The sequence below is a fragment of the Quercus suber genome, unplaced genomic scaffold (assembly GCF_002906115.3).
Source record: "Quercus suber isolate HL8 unplaced genomic scaffold, Cork oak 2.0 scaffold_773, whole genome shotgun sequence".
Lineage (NCBI taxonomy): Eukaryota > Viridiplantae > Streptophyta > Magnoliopsida > Fagales > Fagaceae > Quercus > Quercus suber.
Window position 1 is genome coordinate 30,646 of NW_027070209.1, and position 18,380 is coordinate 49,025.

At 33.7% G+C, this 18,380-nt stretch overlaps 1 protein-coding gene across 1 annotated transcript; it reads left to right on the plus strand.

The window, feature by feature from the left end:
* Positions 1-541: 541 nt before the first annotated feature.
* Positions 542-1,213, plus strand: LOC112034311 (uncharacterized). Its single transcript, XM_024067130.2, has 2 exons — positions 542-598; positions 782-1,213. The coding sequence occupies exons 1-2, from the start codon at positions 542-544 to the stop codon at positions 1,211-1,213; spliced, it is 489 nt and encodes a 162-aa protein (XP_023922898.2).
* Positions 1,214-18,380: the final 17,167 nt, after the last annotated feature.

Sequence of the window (18,380 nt, forward strand, 5' to 3'; positions counted from 1 at the left end):
CACCCCTCTTCAATTTCTCCCAAGTTGCATAGGCTTGGGCTATGCTTAAAAGAATAAAATATAATATAATATATGAATTGAACCCACAAGGAAGTCGGGCTTAGTTGAATTGGGCTTAGTTGAATTGGGCTTGTAGAAAATGTGTCGTGAAAATGAGTATCAACACTATGATAACAAAAAAATGTCACATTTTCACAATATATTTATTTTAAGTTGGGCACGTTCTCAATCCCAAAGAATAGCTCAAGATTCAGCATTTTGGAAGAATCTATGGGGTTTGGAGGTGCCTAGTAAGATCAAGAACTTTGTGTGGAGAGCTAGCAGAGAAGCATTGCTGGTGAAAGCAAATTTATGTTGTCGACGGATCACTCTGGAGGGCCAATGCGAAATATGCAGAACAGGGGACGAAGATTGCTTACATGCTATTTTCTTTTGCTTTGATGTGCAGGTAATGTGGAATGCTAATCCTCAATGGTGGTGGCTTTCGAAGATGATAGGATGAAGCATCAAGGATATTTTCAAACGAGCCTTTGAAGAAAAAATGGATGTTGCTCTGCTGGCTTTCACGAGCTGGGCTGTGTGGAATAGACGTAATCAGGTGCGGCTCAAGGAAATGGCATGCCCACTGGGTTAGATACACGCCTTGTCAAAAGATAGGATGTACGAGTTTCAGCTACTGCACCAAACGGTTGGAGCACCACAGCACAGGAACCATGTTAGATGGAAACCACCAGACCGAGGCTTATACAAAGTTAACTATGACGGAGCCATCTTTGCCTAGCAAGTGAAGGCTGGTATTGGCGTCGTAGTCAAGAATGAAGATGGCGCTGTATTGGCTTCGATGACACAACAACTGCCACTCCCAACAACAGTGGCCCAAGTTGAAGCGTTAGCTGCGATGAGAGCAGTTGAATTTGCACTTGAACTTGGTATGACTAAAGTAATTATGGAAGGAGACTCAGAAGTTATTTGCAAGGAACTCCAAGATCCCAGCACGTCTCTGGCTTTACACGGGCATATTCTCCAGGATATTAAATGTCTGTCAAATGCTTTCCAATGTATTAGCTTCTCTCATGTACGCCGTCAGGGGAATAATGTAGCACACACTTTGGCTAAAATGGCTGTCAGGGAGCCAAATCAAACTGTTTGGATGGAAGATGTATCACCAGACATCCACCATATTTTTCAGGCTGATTTAGCCACCTTTGAGTAGTAATAATAGAAAGCTTCATTCTCCAAAAAAAAAAACAAAAAAAGATTGGGCACGTTCTAGTATGATATTGTGACAATACCAAAATGTTATAATATTTTCACGAGAGTTTTATTTTTAGTTATGGTTGGTTTTAGTATGATAGGTTTTATTTTAGTTTATTTTATTTTGACTTATAAGTAACTGACACCTTTAAAATTGTAAAAATATTGTGACAATTTATTTATTTAGTATAATACTCCTCAATCAAAACACTGTATTACTGCTATAAATATTTAAAAAATAAAAACGGTACACCAACTCAAAGGAAACTGGTATAAATGGTTATTTGTCGTACTACACATATTTTGGTGTTTGAAAGTAAAAAAAGAGGCCAGCTATGGTGAAACTGTGAGCCTTTTTCTCACCAAATTTACTCTGCCAAAAACACTATAGGCATGCCGTAGTACATCAAGTTTTGTTTTGGACCTTTTGGTCTATCACCGAAAAGAAGACTATTGACTTTCAAAAAAAAAAAAAACTATTGCTTTTTCGCAATTAGACGCAACGTTCGGACTCACAAAAAAAGACAAAGTACTTGACTAAACCAAATACAAGGTAGAAAGTATCATTGACACTTTTTATATGGTTAGTAGAAGTAGATAATAGGTTTATCTCCTCGTCAATCGTCATTAACACTTTTGGACTTCTAAGGCTACCTTTTGGACTTCTAATAAGGCTAGGTTTTGGGCTTTTTAGAGATTCTCTTGGTGGGCCCTACAATCAAAAAAGACAAAGGTTTTTTCCCCTTTTTTTCTATATGTTACGTTGCTTGGTTTTTTTTTTTTTCTTTTTTTTTTTTTGACAAACTTTTATGATAATTTTGATAAAGAGGAAATTAGCAGCATGTTCAAACGGACTCTTTTTTTGGGTAAAAATTTTTTCTATATGTTTCGTTGTTTGGGTTTTTTTTTTTTTTTTTTTTTGACAAACTTTTATGATAATTTTGATAAAGAGGAAATTAGCAGCATGTTCAAACGGACTCTTTTTTTGGGTAAAAAAAATAAGTTAAGAGAGGGTGATTATACCCTTTAACCGCTCCCAAGTTAAGACCTCATTTTGATGAAATTAGTAGCACATTCAAATGGACTTTGGTAATATATAAAAAATAATTAAAAGTGGACGACCAATGTGGCTTCTTGTGGACGCCCCCAAAATTTCTTTAGGTTTTGTCGCACATTGGGTTCTTGGTGACATAACTCTTGTGTGATTGTATCTCTAGGGTGGAGTGTGTGTATGCAAGTCCTTTTTTCTTATTTTTATTTTTGAAGTCACCACAAACCATTGATTTTGTATTAGGTGTGATTGGTCACTTGAATATTTAATACATTTTAAGTTACCTAATTAACCAAGCCAAATTTTAAGAGTTTGTTAATTAAGATAAACCAAAAAGTCTTTGAACCAAAGATCATGAACTCGGAAGTTTAGTTACGTGTGGGGAAGGTGTTAGGCACCCTCACAACACCTATCAGAGATAGTACCTGATTTTAATTTATTTCAAACGTTAATTTTTTAAGAAGAATTAGAATACTTGACTCTTTTTTTTAAAAGATTTTTGCAAACAATATACATACATACACATATAGCATGTGAGTATTTATTTACCATATAGCTAGCATGTGAATACTAAAAAAAAATAAACAAACACAACACAAAGAAGGGAGAGGGTTGGAAGAGTAGCATCTTGTTATCATCCACCATTTTCTCATTTTATTCTTGCAAAAAGATGACAAAATGTAACTCATTAGTGCCAAGAAATATTAGGCACAATGTAAACTTATAGGGTGTTTAAAAACTCAAGAAAATGAGACTTGAACATAAATCCTCAAACTACAACTATTCTAAGAATAGGCTTGGAAGTAAAAGTTACAACATTAACTTTTATTATTTTGAAAAAGCACGTTTTTCTTAGAAAAGATTTTATTGTGAGGTTTTGAGAAAAACATTTTTCTTATGTAGTAAAAACATTTTGAAATCTTTTTTTTTTTTTTTTTTTTGGGGAAGAGAGAAAACACCCTTTAAAAAAATAAACATGGCAAAACACTTTTTTTTTTTTTGAAAATATTTTGTTTTGAAAAGCACGTATCTTTTTGAAGAACGCATTTTTGAAAACACACTTTTGTATGTAGAAAAACACTTTCGAAAAAAAATTTATTTTTTTAAAGCACTGTCTTAAAAAAAAATTTGAAAAATATTTATTTAATTATTTTTTTAGTTTCAGGACTCCTCTAAAAAAACAGATTTTGATTTTTTTTTTTTTGTTTTTAAAAAACGTTTTTGGAAAAAATTTCTTAAAAAAACAGATATTTGGTTTTGAAAACAGATTTTTATTTTGAAAAACAGTTTTATATTTAAAAAAAAAAAAAAAACTGTTTCTGGAAACAGTTTTGGAAAACAGTTTCAGAAATCAGATTTTTATTTGAAAACAGTTTTATAAATCTTTTAAAAAAAAGTTTTGGGAAAACAGATTTCAGAAACAGATTTTATTCTTAAAACAGATTTTTAGAAAAGCAGATTTTTTTTAAAATTTTGAAAACAGTTTTTGAAAACAAAATTTTTTTTATTAAGAAAGCAGTTTTTTTTTTTTTTTTAAACAGATTTATAAAACAGTTTTATAAAAAGAGATTTTTTTTTTTTGGTAAAAACAGTTTTAAAGAAAAAACAGTTCTACATTTTAAAAATAGTTTTGAAATTTTTTTTTTTTTAAGTTTCGGGTTTCCCCTTAATTTTTTTTTTAATTTGAAAACTTTCTTTTATAAAAAAAGAAAAAAAAAAGCATAAAGAAAAGTTTTTTTGTTTTGAAAACTTTTAAGAAGAACAAAAGACATTTTAAAAAGATCCTTTTTTTTAAAGAAAGAGGTGGGAAAGATTTTAGAAAAAAGCATTTTCTTAGAGTAGTGTGTAGGGAAGTGTTTTACCCAAGCATATTTTTCTTATAGCACATTATTAATGAGAAATGTAAAGGAACAAAAAAAAAAAAAAAGTGCAGAAAATAAATTGTAAGGAAAATGAAGAGCTTCAAATTTAAATGAGATAAAAGTAAGAACTTAGAATTTAAATGACATAAAAGTAAAGAGCTTGGAATGTTGTAAAGATTGATTAAAAAGTTTTTTTTTTTTTTTTTTTTTTTTTTTTTTTTTTTTTTTGTTTCTCTCTTAAATAGATTTTAATCTCTTTCAAGCCTTATGGATTCTTCAACATAAAGAAATGAGAGTTCTATGCTATCACCATACTTAGAGACATACCCATATTTTGTTCTAATGGAGGTTTAAAAACCATTTAAGAGAGATAGTAGAAAATCTTTTTTTAGGTGTCTAGATATAGTGTGTGTGTGTGTGTGTGTGTGTGTGTGTGTGAATAAAATAAAAAGGGAGAGGGATGTGCAAGAAATTAAATGGGATGACATAAAATAAAAGGTACAAGTAATAAAATACTAAAATTGTAGATGCCTAGGTGGGATGGGATTTCTTCCCCCTAAAGGTACTTCCCATAATAGTCTAGAGATGGTCCAATGCCCATCTAGGGATACAAACACAATAATATAAACCAACAACAATAATATCAACATTGAAATAAAGAGATAGATATATACACAATATGTACAAGAACATTGTAAAAATAAAGCAATTATGAACAACAAGCAAAAGAAATGATTTTTATATATGTGGAAATGATGTTTACAAGATGATAAAGGGGTGTGATGGGTTCAGTTATTAAGGAACTAACCCATCCCTATAGCCTTACCCACAAAGATTACAAAACGAAAAAAGGATGAGGCTTTTTTGTAGGGTTTCCTAGAGAGAGAGAGAGAGAAGAAAAGGAGGAGAAAGATAATTTTTTGAATTTTCTAAAGCTATTTTTTCAGAATTTTCTTACTCTTTTGACTTTTCTTCACTTTTTCTCTCTGTTTCTTTATTTTTTCCACACTTTTTCTCATAAAAAACTCTATATTTTCTCAAAATTTAGGGTGAGGGGGGGGGGGGGGATATTTATAGTAGAATGAAGAAAATGGGAGGCCAGTATTAGTGTATGAAGATGCACTAGTGCTAACCACCCATAGCAAGGGGCAGCTAGCATTGGTGTATCCTGATACACCAATGCTAGCCTCCCACTTTTGCCACCTCCTAAACCATTTTTCATCTTTTCTGATTTTTGGCACAATCTTCATGCAGCTGTTTGGAGGCCTTTCTGGCCCCCCGTTTTCTTAGAATTTTATATGCACTGAAAGCTTTGGATGTTAGTTTCCAATGGTCCTAGCCACGCTCGATTTGAAGCTATGGTTGTTGAGATATCGCGTTCAAAGTAGATATCATCGAATACTTTTGATGAAAATTATCTAAGACCTTGTTCTTCGAGATGGTCCAACCCGCTTGTTTTAGTTCTTGCCCCATCGGTAGAGTTTATTGTGTGAAGTCGGGCGGCCAATTTTCCTGAAAAAACAATGAAGATTTTACTAGGATTTTCGGTATTTTGGTGATATACCATCCATTTTAAATCTAATTTTGGCCCGTAAACTATTGTTTCGAAGGGAAAAATATGCCCTACGAGACATTCCAAAATTCAACACAATCATCCGGTCAGATCATAAAGTCAACTTTTTTACCATACCCAGTTAGGGTTTTGGTCTTAAGTTCTGTAAGATGGATTTTTCAAATGTTGTGACTTTTTGATCCACCATCTAGTCATGTTGTACTTATTTTTACCCTTATGAACTTTGAAATTCATGACTTTACACATTTTTATTTTATTTATTTATTTATTTATTTTGTCTTTGTCATTGTCTTTGTTTTGACGCGTGAATTGGGGCTGGACAAAATATGATATCAACAGCACCCTACCTTGGTGTGACTACTCTTGGGCTAGGACCTCATTTTAATGAAATATAAGAAGCACCAACACATCGCTAGGGGGGAGGAAGACTCGAACCCAAGACACTCCACATAGCAGAGTCTTATTAGCCCAAGAGCCCAGCCTCTAGGTCACCAAATTAGCCAAATGTGTGCATTCATAAACTTAAGTTGAAGTTCAAATCAATTCTTAATATTATCCATGCCAAGAAATTAAGATTATAAATCTAGTTTTCAAATAGGGTAAATCCCACTAACATACCCTGATATTTGAGCTAATGCCAACTAAGTTCAAGACTTTTCAAAACTAGCCAATTTAGTCCCTAAAGCCAACTTAATCCATAAACAATTAGTTATTTTTTCTCAACTATTTTAGGAACTGAATTTGCTTTAGGAACCAAATTGGTTAGTTTTGAAAAGTCTTGTACTTGGTTGGCATTAGCCCAAACCTTAAAGGGTGTGAATGGAATTTACCCTTTCAAATAAGATGTCCAAATAACAACATCCACACCCAAACTCATAAACTATTCATATCAAAAGGATTATATATACATAGATAAGTGTAAAAAGTTAGGATAATAGATTACCTAGATAAAAGATTTAAAAGGAAAAATAAATTACAAAAGGGCCTTACTTATTTGGACTATATTAAGGAAACCCATTTCCTATCTGATGAGGAAAAATTAGAAAATGATCAACTCAAAATTAAGTTGAAAAGACAACTCTTCCAAGTTGCAACTTGCCTGTATGAGTAGCTACTAATTGTCAATCAGCCAGAGGAAATACGCTGGAGGTAGAAATCTAGAACTCTTTGGCTTAGAAAGAGTGATAGAAATACTAAAAATTTTCATTGAATTGCGAACTCTCATAAAAGGTTCAACACCATAGATAATCTATTAGTGAATAGAGAGTTGAGATCAGACCCGATTTCCATAGTAGAATGCATTTCCTAGTTCTATAAGCAATTTTACTCTAAGAATGGAGGATAAAGACCAGAGTTGAATGATTTGGAGTTCACTAGGATATCAGAGGAAGAAGAAACTTGGTTTGTAGAGGATGAGGTGTTTAGGGTGATCCAAGGCTTTAATGGAGATTAGGCTCCAAGCTTGGATGGTTTCTCTATTGCCTTTTCATGTTGGCACATTTTAAAATTGAAAATCATGGAATTATTTCAGAATTTCCACGCCAAGCTATTTTTGAGAATGGTATTAATGCATCTTTCCTTGTTCTCATTCCAAAAAAAGTGGATACTATGGATGTAAGATATTTTAGACCAATTAGTTTGGTGGGAGAAGTTTATAAGATCATTTCTACGGTGTTGGCTAATAGGCCAGAAAGTGTATTGCATGGAGTTATTTCAAAGCCCATAATGCTTTTTGTTGTAAATAGGCAAATTCTAGATTCTGTTTCAATTGTAAACGAGTGATAGTAGATTGAAGGCAAGTATTCCAAGAGTGTTGTGCGAATTGGATGTGAAGAAAGCTTTTGATCACATGTCTTGGGACTTTCTTGTGTATATGCTTCAAACATGCGAGTATTCAAAAAGATTAAGGAAGAGGATTATGTTTTGTATATCTACTATTCACTTTTCCATTTTGATAAATGGTAGCCCTAGTTGTAGACATCGCATTCTGTACCCTTAAGACTCAGGCCCCTCGTTCCTCAATGATGTTGGAATTCTAAAGCCTAAGATTGGTTTATGGCCCGATCAAATTGAAATTGACATGAGGAAAGTATTTTTGGAAAATATAACTCTTTTATGAATAAAATAAAATATTTTTGGAAAATAAGGACCACGAAAACGCTAAGGCATGCATACACATACATGCGTATGCGCATGCATGCTTAAGCTCTACGTATGCATGCGTACGCATGCTAGGGTTCTAGAAACTATGAAAGACAAGTTTTCTACATTAAAGTTTGGGTTTTGAAATAAATCTCACATCGTCTGGGAGCCGTTCCAAACCCTCATTTTCAAACTATAAAAAGCCATACATGGTACATTTTCAAAATACATAGAAAATCATAAGGGAAAACACAAGATTCACTAGAAATAGTGAATCAAAGAGGGAGTTTTTCAGAACATCCTTAAGTCAATATTTTATGATTAAGACCTTTTCTGGCCCTGATCTTCAAGGTCAAGCTTATAATCACTTCTTTTATTTAATTGTGAATAGATTGACTAAAGGGAATGATCAAAATCAAGCTAAAGAGCTTTGTGTTTTGAGGTATAAGTTTTAGTCCCATTTCTTTTCTTTTCTTTGTTTTGATCTTCATTTCCTTTGCTTTTCTTGTTTGTTTGTGTTGTAACATGTTTGTTTAGTTTAGACTTTGTAGTTTTTCTATTTTCAAGCATGCTAGGTTGTTAGATTTTGGAGTTTCTATGTGTTGTGTTCTTGTTTTCTGGGTTAGGGTTAGGGCATGTATGCGTATGCATGCTTTTTGCATGCGCACACATACTTGAAGTACACGTACACATACTTATGCCCAAAAACCCTAATCTGAGTCATTTTGCTTCTGTTTCCTTATCATATTTATATCATATGCCTATGCCTTGTCTTACTTTATACTTTTGAGTCTGCTTCCATGTTGTTTGCTTTGATTGTTCTTCACATGCTAGATTAGGTTTTTATCTTCCAATTTTGTTGTTTTGCCATGAACATGCATATGACATGACTATCCATTGATGCATAGGTGCTGTGATGCAGTAAGGTAAGTGAGGTAAGTCATACATTGACATGAACATGCATTTGTTTGAGATATGATCTTAATCTTTCTTTGAGGAACATAAATGATATTTGCAAATGCTTTGCCTTGGATGTGGTAATTTGTTCATTTGATCTTTACATGCTTACATTTGTGCCTTAGATATGATATGTTTGTCTGTATGCTGCCTTGAATATGATGTGTTAGATTGCATGATAGATGTATGTTAGGGTTTTAGGATGAAAATTCCATGTTGATTACTAGATGTACGCTAGTGTGCATTTGAGTCTAGAATGACAATATTGAATGTGCCTTTAAGGATTGAGTAAGACACAATGAGTGGAAGTCGACCCACGGGTCAAGTGGGGTTAGGTTTCTAACACCTTCCCATCCTCATACCTAAACTCTAGACACGTCCTCTAGTAGTAGATCAGTCCTTCCACGAAAGGCGCTGTTTTCATGGTTCCTAGACCTAATCTAGGTGGCAATTCCATTGCTTTTCTCCGCCCCAGTCCACTCAGCCAAGGCGTACTCCCCTCGTTGCACCCACAATAGTGACTTTCTTGGGAGCTCTAAGGGACTACGTCAATGAGAACCTCTTTCTCCAATGGTATTTGACATTGTGATGGAGGTTTTAAGTCATTTGTTGTCTAAGCAATAAATGAGGGGTTTATCTCAGGCTTCTTAGTAGGTATCGTAGATAATAGGTCATTAATGGTGTCTCATCTTTTTATTTGCAAATGGCACCTTAATTTTTGTGATGTCAATTTAAGTCAAATAGCAAAATTGAAGGATATCATCTTGTTATTTGAATTTGTATTAGGTTTGAAGATTAATTTGGGAAAATCTAAGGCATTAACAGTGGGGGGAAGTAAGCAATATAGGAGATTTAGTGATTCTGTTGAGATGTAGACAATCATTACTTCCGGTTAAATATTTGGGTCTTCCTTTGGGTGCTACATTTAAGGAGAAAATGATTTAGAATCCGATTCTTAAGGAATTAGAATGAAGGTTAGCAAGGGTGGAAATAGCTATATCTATCTAGTTTGCCCACTTACTTACTTTCTCTCTTCCCTATTCTAGTGAAGGTGGCTAATCGTATCGAAAAGCTACAAAGAGACTTTTTATGAAGTGGGATTGGAGAGGAACATAAATTCCATCTAGTTAATTAGGCTCAAATTTTTGAACCAGTTGGATATTGGGGGGAGGGGGGGCAAAAATGTGTCGAGTCCCCATGGTGTGCGTCTTTGGAAATTTTTCGTATTCTTTAGTTTGATGTGGGTGATGGTACTAGAGTGAAATTATTGGATGAGGTGTGACATAGTGATCATGGTTTTAAAAACCGAACAGGTTAGTCTGACTGGTTCAACTGAGAACTGGCCACTAATCCGGTCCGATTATGACTAAAAACCGAAAAATAGCCAAAAACTAGGAATAATCGAGAACCAGCTGGTTCAACCGTAAAAACCGGGAGCTGGTATGGTTGAACCAGATATTGGCCGGTTGTGTTGACTATAATGACAAATCAACTACAATGACAACGGCAATAGAAAACTAGACTTGGAGCTCGTCGATCTGGACTTAGACTCATGGAGGTCAACATGGCTGTCTAAATCTCTAAGTTGCAAGCTTGCAACTGTTTTGCTACACCTTGTGGCCTTCATCGATTGTAATGGGTTTCTCACTGTCTCTTTCTCTTATGGGATTTTTACTTTTTTTTACAGACAAAGAAAGAAACATTAGTATGATAGAAAACTAGAAATAAATGAGAGTACGAAATTGATGAGTGGTGGCTGTTATTTTGTTTTTTATTTTAATATATTTTATTGTTGATATGCTGTAAGACTAAAAGCATCCACATCAATGGATACAAACTTATCATCTATTTTGAACACAAAAAAAGCTATTTTTTCTATTTTATACACCCATTTTTACAAAACACTCACATCAGTCCATCTATTATACACTATATTTTATATAAATAATATTTTTAAATTTTTATATATATATTTTTTAATATTATTTTATCTCTCGATATCCATTATCCTATTCTTCCTCTTCTTTCTTCTTCTTTCTTTTTCCTTTATCTCTGTCATTTCCTCTTTCTTTTCTTCCTCCTCTTTCTTCTTCTTTCTCAACCCACCCAACCGTTCAACCTAGCTAGTGTGCAACAATATCGGCGCCTCCCATTCAACCAAATACCCAGCTCTGATCGACACCAAATCGAGTTCTTAACTTCACCTTGGTGTTGATCGACACTGACCTTTACTAGTGTAGAGTTCTTAACTTCACCTTGGTGTATATTAAAGTTGTTTGTTGGTCTTGGCAGTAGCAATATCAGGTTTGGGATGGGTTTTTCTACAGGTTTGAGTTGAGTTTGGTATGATTTTGGTTTTCCATGGGGTGGTGGTGGTTGGGTGTTGCATCTTATTCTTCTGTCAAGTGCTATGGTGATCGGCGGTGGCAAGAGTGAGGTAATAGTGAGAGGGTCCAGAGAGAAAAAGAGAGTGAGGTGAAGGAGAGAGAAAAAATTAGTAAAATATAAAATGCAAGAGCTATAGTAACTGTGCATATATGCACAGTTACTATAGCACTTGTGAATTTATGCACAATTTTACACCCACTGATGTGGGTTTTTCTTTTGTTAAAATGTGTAAAATGAGGAGTTTTTTCTATTTTGCAAGACTTTGCACCCACTGATATGGATGCTCTAAGAACTTTGCTGGCAAACATTGGAGAGAGTAAAAATATTATAAAATAATAAACTTTTACCACACATACATCATCTGCCACACTTTGGTTTTGATGTTTTTCTTTTTATCTTTTTCCTCTCTCAAATACTATGTTCATAAAACTTTGTATGATGTTATCTAAAAAACAATAAACTATATTAAATATATATTTACTCTAAAGATAGAATAATTTGTCTCTAAACATTAAAATAGCTTGAATTTCTTATTGAAATAAAATAGCTTTAATTTAATCTTGGAGTCCAATTAATTCCTTTTAATTACGTTGTAAAACATATAAAGACAAAAGTTGTCATAAATTTTTTTTGATCTAAGAGATGATCCTTGACCCCTGTTATCATGGATAATTTGAAGTGTCTTTCTGCTCATGCTTCTGCTGATTTTATTGATGCCTGTGATGTTTTGAATAAAAAGGACACTATTGTTTCTGTTGATCTCTTTGATGCTTTTGAAACTCTTCGTAAGGAATTATCTAAATCTTTGATAATTTCTAAGAAATTTAAAGAAGAGTTAAAATTGGCTAATCTTGAAAAAGAGGATTTGATTGTGAGATTAGATGAGTCTAATAAAAAGAATGAATTTTTGAAAAATCAAATTTCCTCTCAAGATGAGAAGATGAAAAGTTTGGAACAAGAGTTAGCTGAGTCTAAAGCTAAACTTGAAAATTTGATTAGTACCAAGCCTGCTGGTGATAACAGAATTGTTTCTGTTTCTCTTAAGCCTAAAATTAAAAAAGTTTATATCCCTCTTTTTAAGAGGAATAATAAAGAAAAGGCTTATTTTGCTAGGTTAGACAAAGGTAAAAGTTCTGATGTTGACGCTGAAGTTTCTAAACCTAAGTCTAAACCTACTGTTAGAGAGCATAATAAATCTGTTTTTGTGCCTACTTGTCACCATTGTGGTGTTGTTGGTCATATTAGACCAAACTGTTCTTTGTTGAGGCAAAAACCAAAATCTGAGACTAGATTTGCTGTTAGGAATACTGATGTTCCTAAATTTGTTCCTGTTTGTCACTTTTGTGGTGTTCATGGTCACATTCGTAAGAGGCAAAGTATAGGAATGAAAGGGGGGGGGGGGGGAAATGTGTCAAGTCCCCATGGTGTGCGTCTTTGGAAATTTTTCGTATTCTTTAGTTTGATGTGGGTGATGGTACTAGAGTGAAATTATTGGATGAGGTGTGACATAGTGATCATGGTTTTAAAAACCGAACAGGTTGGTCTGACTGGGTCAACTGAGAACCGGCCACTAATCCAATCCGATTATGACTAAAAACCGAAAAATAGCCAAAAACTAGGAATAATCGAGAACCAGCTGGTTCAACCGTAAAAACCAGGAGCTGATATGGTTGAACCAAATATTGGCCGGTTGTGTTGACTATAATGACAAATCAACTACAATGACAACGGCAATAGAAAACTAGACTTGGAGCTCGTCGATCTGGACTTGGACTCATGGAGGTCAACATGGCCGTCTAAATCTCTAAGTTGCAGGCTTGCAACTGTATTGCTACACCTTGTGGCCTTCACCAATTGTAATGGGTTTCTCACTGTCTCTTTCTCTTATGGGTTTTTTACTTTTTTTTACAGACAAAGAAAGAAACATTAGTATGATAGAAAACTAGAAATAAATGAGAGTACGAAATTGATGAGTGGTGGCTGTTATTTTGTTTTTTATTTTAATATATTTTATTGTTGATATGCTGTAAGACTAAGAGCATCCACATCAATGGATACAATCTTATTATCTATTTTGCACACAAAAAAGCTACTTTTTCTATTTTATACACCAATTTTTACAAAACACTCACATTAGTCCATCTATTATACACTATATTTTATAGGCGAAAAGCACATTTTAGTCCCTACATTTTTAGGCGATTTCCATTTTAGTCCCTAAATTTTATTTTTACCGTTTTTAGTCCCTATCTTGAAAAACGCTTTCCGTTTTAGTCCCTGCCGTTACATCAGAGACGGAAAATGCACACGTGGCAAACGATAGAATTAAAAAATATTAAAAATATTTTATTTTATTTTAAAATAAAATAAAATTTTAGTTATCAATAATTTTAAAATAAAAATATTAAAAATTTTAGTTAAAAATATTTGTTCTTCATGTTCATGTTCTTCCTCAGAAACATGATTGCCCAGAAATTCAAGATTTTCTTCTCTTTCATTTCATTTTCTTAGCATCCAAATAAGCAAAAGCATATTAAAAACCATCATCAAACCCAAATACTCTAAGACCATCATCAAACCATCATCAAACCCAAATACTCTAACAAAACCCAAAACACTTAAGCAGTCCCACCTATTACTATCGACCCAGAGTTAGCGAAACGAGGACATCGGTGAAGACGTTGAGACAGACATCGGTGAAGACGTTGACGGAGAACTTATCGTCGTCCTGATCGGCAGTGGTGATTCCGAGCACGTAGATTGAGTTCACGAGACGGTACACAACGTGGTACCGACTTTCCACTCCTACGGTGACCTAGCCGCTTGAGGCGATGAGAGGATCATCGCCGAGAGAGGCAATGGAGTCGGCGTCAGCATCGGATCCGTTAGCAAGTTTGGGTTTGGATCCGTGTTGGGGTTTTTGATCGATTCGGATCCGTGTAGGGTTTGGGTTTGGATCTAAGTGAAAATGAGAGGAATTGGGTGGGGGTTTTTGAAGGAAACGAGATTGAGATGGTTTTAGTGTTTCATTTTGATAGATGATTCTTCTATTTCCTGTTTGGTGTAGAGATATGAAATCATTTCAATTTTTTCAGTTGGGAAGAGAGGAGAGAGAGTCGGTTTTTGAGTTTGGTGGGTGGGTGATATAGAAGGAGGCTTGCGTCATTCAAATGAATTGGGTTTCTGGAATTTTTTGTGTTCATGGTTTAGTGTGAAGTGATTTGGGGGTTTATGGTGTGGATTTTGGAAGCTAAATTTTTTTTTTCGTTGAGCAATATTGATATGCATTTGGCTGATGGCGTTGTCAGTTGTTCTTCTTTTTTTTCTTTGCTTTTTTTTTGGATCGTTGTTAGTTGATTGTGTTAGAGTATCTGGGTTTGATGATGGTTTTGAATATGTTTTTGTTTGTTTGGATGCTAAGAAAATGAAATAAAAGAGAAGAAAATCTTGAATTTTTGGGCAATTATGTTTCTGGGGAAGAACATGAACATGAAGAACAAATATTTTTAATTAAAATTTTTATTTTAAAATTATTGATAAAATTTTATTTTATTTTAAAATAAAATAAAATATTTTAAATATTTTTTAATTCTGCCATTTGCCATGTGTGCATTTTCCATCTCTGATGTAACGACAGGGACCAAAACGGAAAGCGTTTTTCAGAATAGGGACTAAAAGCGGTAAAAATAAAATTTAGGGACTAAAATGGAAATCGCCTAAAAATGTAAGGACTAAAATGTGCTTTTCGCCTATTTTATATAAATAATATTTTTATATTTATATATATATATATATATATATATTTTAATATTATTTTATCTCCCGATATCCATTATCCTATTCTTCCTCTTCTTTCTTTTTCCTTTATCTCTGTCGTTTCCTCTTTCTTTTCTTCCTCTTCTTTCTTCTTCTTTCTCAACGCACCCATCATCAACCCACCCAAATACCTGTTCAACCTAGCTAGTGTGCAACAAAATCGACGCCTCCCATTCAACCAAATACCCAGCTCTGATCGACACCAATTCGAGTTCTTAACTTCACCTTGGTGTTGATCGACACTGACCTTTACTAGTGTAGAGTTCTTAACTTCACCTTGGTGTATATTACAGTTGTTTGTTGGTCTTGGCAGTAGCAATATCGGGTTTGGGATGGGTTTTTCTACAAGTTTGAGTTGAATTTGGTATGATTTTGGTTTTCCATGGGGTGGTGGTGGTTGGGTGTTTGCATCTTATTCTTTTGTCAAGTGCTATGGTGATCAGCGGTGGCAAGAGTGAGGTAATAGTGAGAGGGTCCAGAGAGAAAAAGAGAGTGAGGTGAAGGAGAGAGAAAAAATTAGTAAAATATAAAATGCAAGAGCTATAGTAACTGTGCATATATGCACAGTTACTATAGCACTTGTGAATTTATGCACAATTTTACACCCACTGATGTGGGTTTTTTTTTTTTTGTTAAAATGTGTAAAATGAGGAGTTTTTTTCTAATTTGCAAGACTTTGCACCCACTAATATGGATGCTCTAAGAACTTTGCTGGCAAACATTGGAGAGAGTAAAAATATTATAAAATAATAAACTTTTACCACACATACATCATCTGCCACACTTTGGTTTTGATGTTTTTCTTTTTATCTTTTTCCTCTCTCAAATACTATGTTCATAAAACTTTGTATGATGTTATCTAAAAAACAATCAACTATATTAAATATATATTTACTCTAAAGATAGAATAATTTGTCTCTAAACATTAAAATAGCTTGAATTTCTTATTGAAATAAAATAGCTTTAATTTAATCTTGGAGTCCAATTAATTCCTTTTAATTACATTGTAAAACATATAAAGACAAAAGTTGTCATAAATTTTTTTTTTTTTTTGTAATGTTAATATTATAATTTATAATCTTTTTAATATTATGAGGTGTAAAAACTCACTTAAAATTATTTATGTTCCTTGGATAAATTTTTAATAAATATTATGAGTTATTTTATTTTTGTTTTATTTTTTAAAATTATATAATTATTAATTAAATTATTTATGACATCACCGGTTGAACTATCGATTCGGCCTCGGTTGGATAAGAAAACCGATACCCATTCCCTTTTCCGGTTCTTCGACTATTCCGGTTTTAAAACCATGGTGGTGATTGCCCACTTAAGGTGGCTTTCCTAGAGTTATTTAGTATCAATTGTAATAAAGAATCCTCAATAGTTGAGGTTTTACATCTCTCTAATGGGGTGCCCCATTAGGATGTTCCTTTCTTTAGACTGAACCAAGATTGGAAGTTGGAGTCACTAGTTATTACATGCTTGTTAGGGGTGAGGGGATGGATAGACTTTGTTGGAGACCTACCATGAGTATGGGTTTTGAGGTTTAAAGACATTATCACTCATTTTCCCTGTCTGATGGCATTTTGTTTCCTTGAAAATTGGTGTGGCAATTGAATGTCCCCTCTAGGGTTGCCTTTTTTTCTTGGGCTACTACTCTAGGAAAGATTTTATCTACTAACAATCTCTAAAAGAAAGGTATTTTGTATTGAATTGATGTTGCATGTGTAAAAGTTGTGGGAAGTCTGTGAATCACCTTCTTCTTCATTGTTCAATATCTTATGAGTTTTGGACAATGGCGTTTTGTTTATTCTCCATTGGGTTAAGCCAAAAATGCTCATATTTGCTGTTTATGTGAATCTCTTGTGAGATCTTAGAGGAGCTTTCCTTCACATAAACTTAGGGTTTTCAAGGTAGAGATATTTTCTACATCTTGATGATCAACAAGGTTGCTACCATTGAAGATTAAAAAGAAAAGTAAGCGGGGAGCTTGTAGCTGATTGAAGAATTCAAGAAAGAAGTAGTCCGTGGATTCGGAGCCTGCGCGTGGTCGTGTCAGGAAGTTTTACTGGTGGGTAGCATTAGGAAGTCGAGCGGGGAGCTTGTAGTCCTTCTATAAGAACTTCAATTCTTTCATAGTGAATTCTGTTATGCCTTGAGGATCGGTGGGTCAAATCCTTCCCAGGTTTTTACTGAGTGGTTTCCTGGGTGATCATATCTTGTGTTATTTATTATTCCGCTGCTTTATATCTTGATATGATTATTTGATTGCTTTAACCTAGAATTGCATAATTTGACTAAGTAACAACTTGGCTAATTAATCTAGGCTACGCAATCTGTGTGTTTAAGGGGTCTAAATTTTCAACAATGAGTATGGGTTTTGAGGTTTAAAGTCATTATCACTCATTTTCCCTGTCTGATGGCATTTTGTTTCCTTGAAAATTGGTGTGGCAATCGAATGTCCCCTCTAGGGTTGCCTTTTTTTCTTGGGCTACTACTCTAGGAAAGATTTTATCTACTAACAATCTCTAAAAGAAAGGTATTTTGTATTGAATTGATGTTGCATGTGTAAAAGTTGTGGGAAGTCTGTGAATCACCTTCTTCTTCATTGTTCAATATCTTACGAGTTTTGGACAATGGCGCTTTGTTTATTCTCCAATGGGTTAAGCCGAAAAGGGTTATTAATATGTTCCCAGCTTGGCAGGGTTCTTTTTGGCAAGCATAGAAATGTAGCTTTTTGGAAGGCTATGCCACATTGCATCATGTGGTGTCTTTGGTGGGAACAAATTGCTAGAATTTTTGAGTGATATGAATCTTCTCGATGTTTCACTCTTTTAGATATGTTTGAGCATTGTAATTTGAGAGTTTGATTGTACTTCTTGAGCTCAACCCAGTGTATGTTCTCTTTAATTAAAAATTTTCATTGCTTATAAAACAAAAATTAAAAATTAAAAGCATTGTTAAACTCCTTTTTTCTTTTTTATTGTAATACCTAGATTCTTTATGCAAGGATATTTCCATATATAAAGAAATAGAAATTGATAAATACAAACATCTCTTATACCAATGACATCAAATAGATATTAACTAAATGGAAATGATGATTGCATCAAAGATGCACTTGCTAATACTAGGACATATTTGGATACTTAATTGGTTAGTGGTAATAATGCCAAACGGAGGAACAAAGTTTTTTGCTAATACTTGGGGTGTGTTTATATACCGATTATTTTGCTGAAACTGAAAATTATTACTGAAAGTATTATAAATAAAGATAAAACTTAGTTGAAATAGTACAATAAGGCACATAAATAGTAGCAAAAATAAGTTGAAT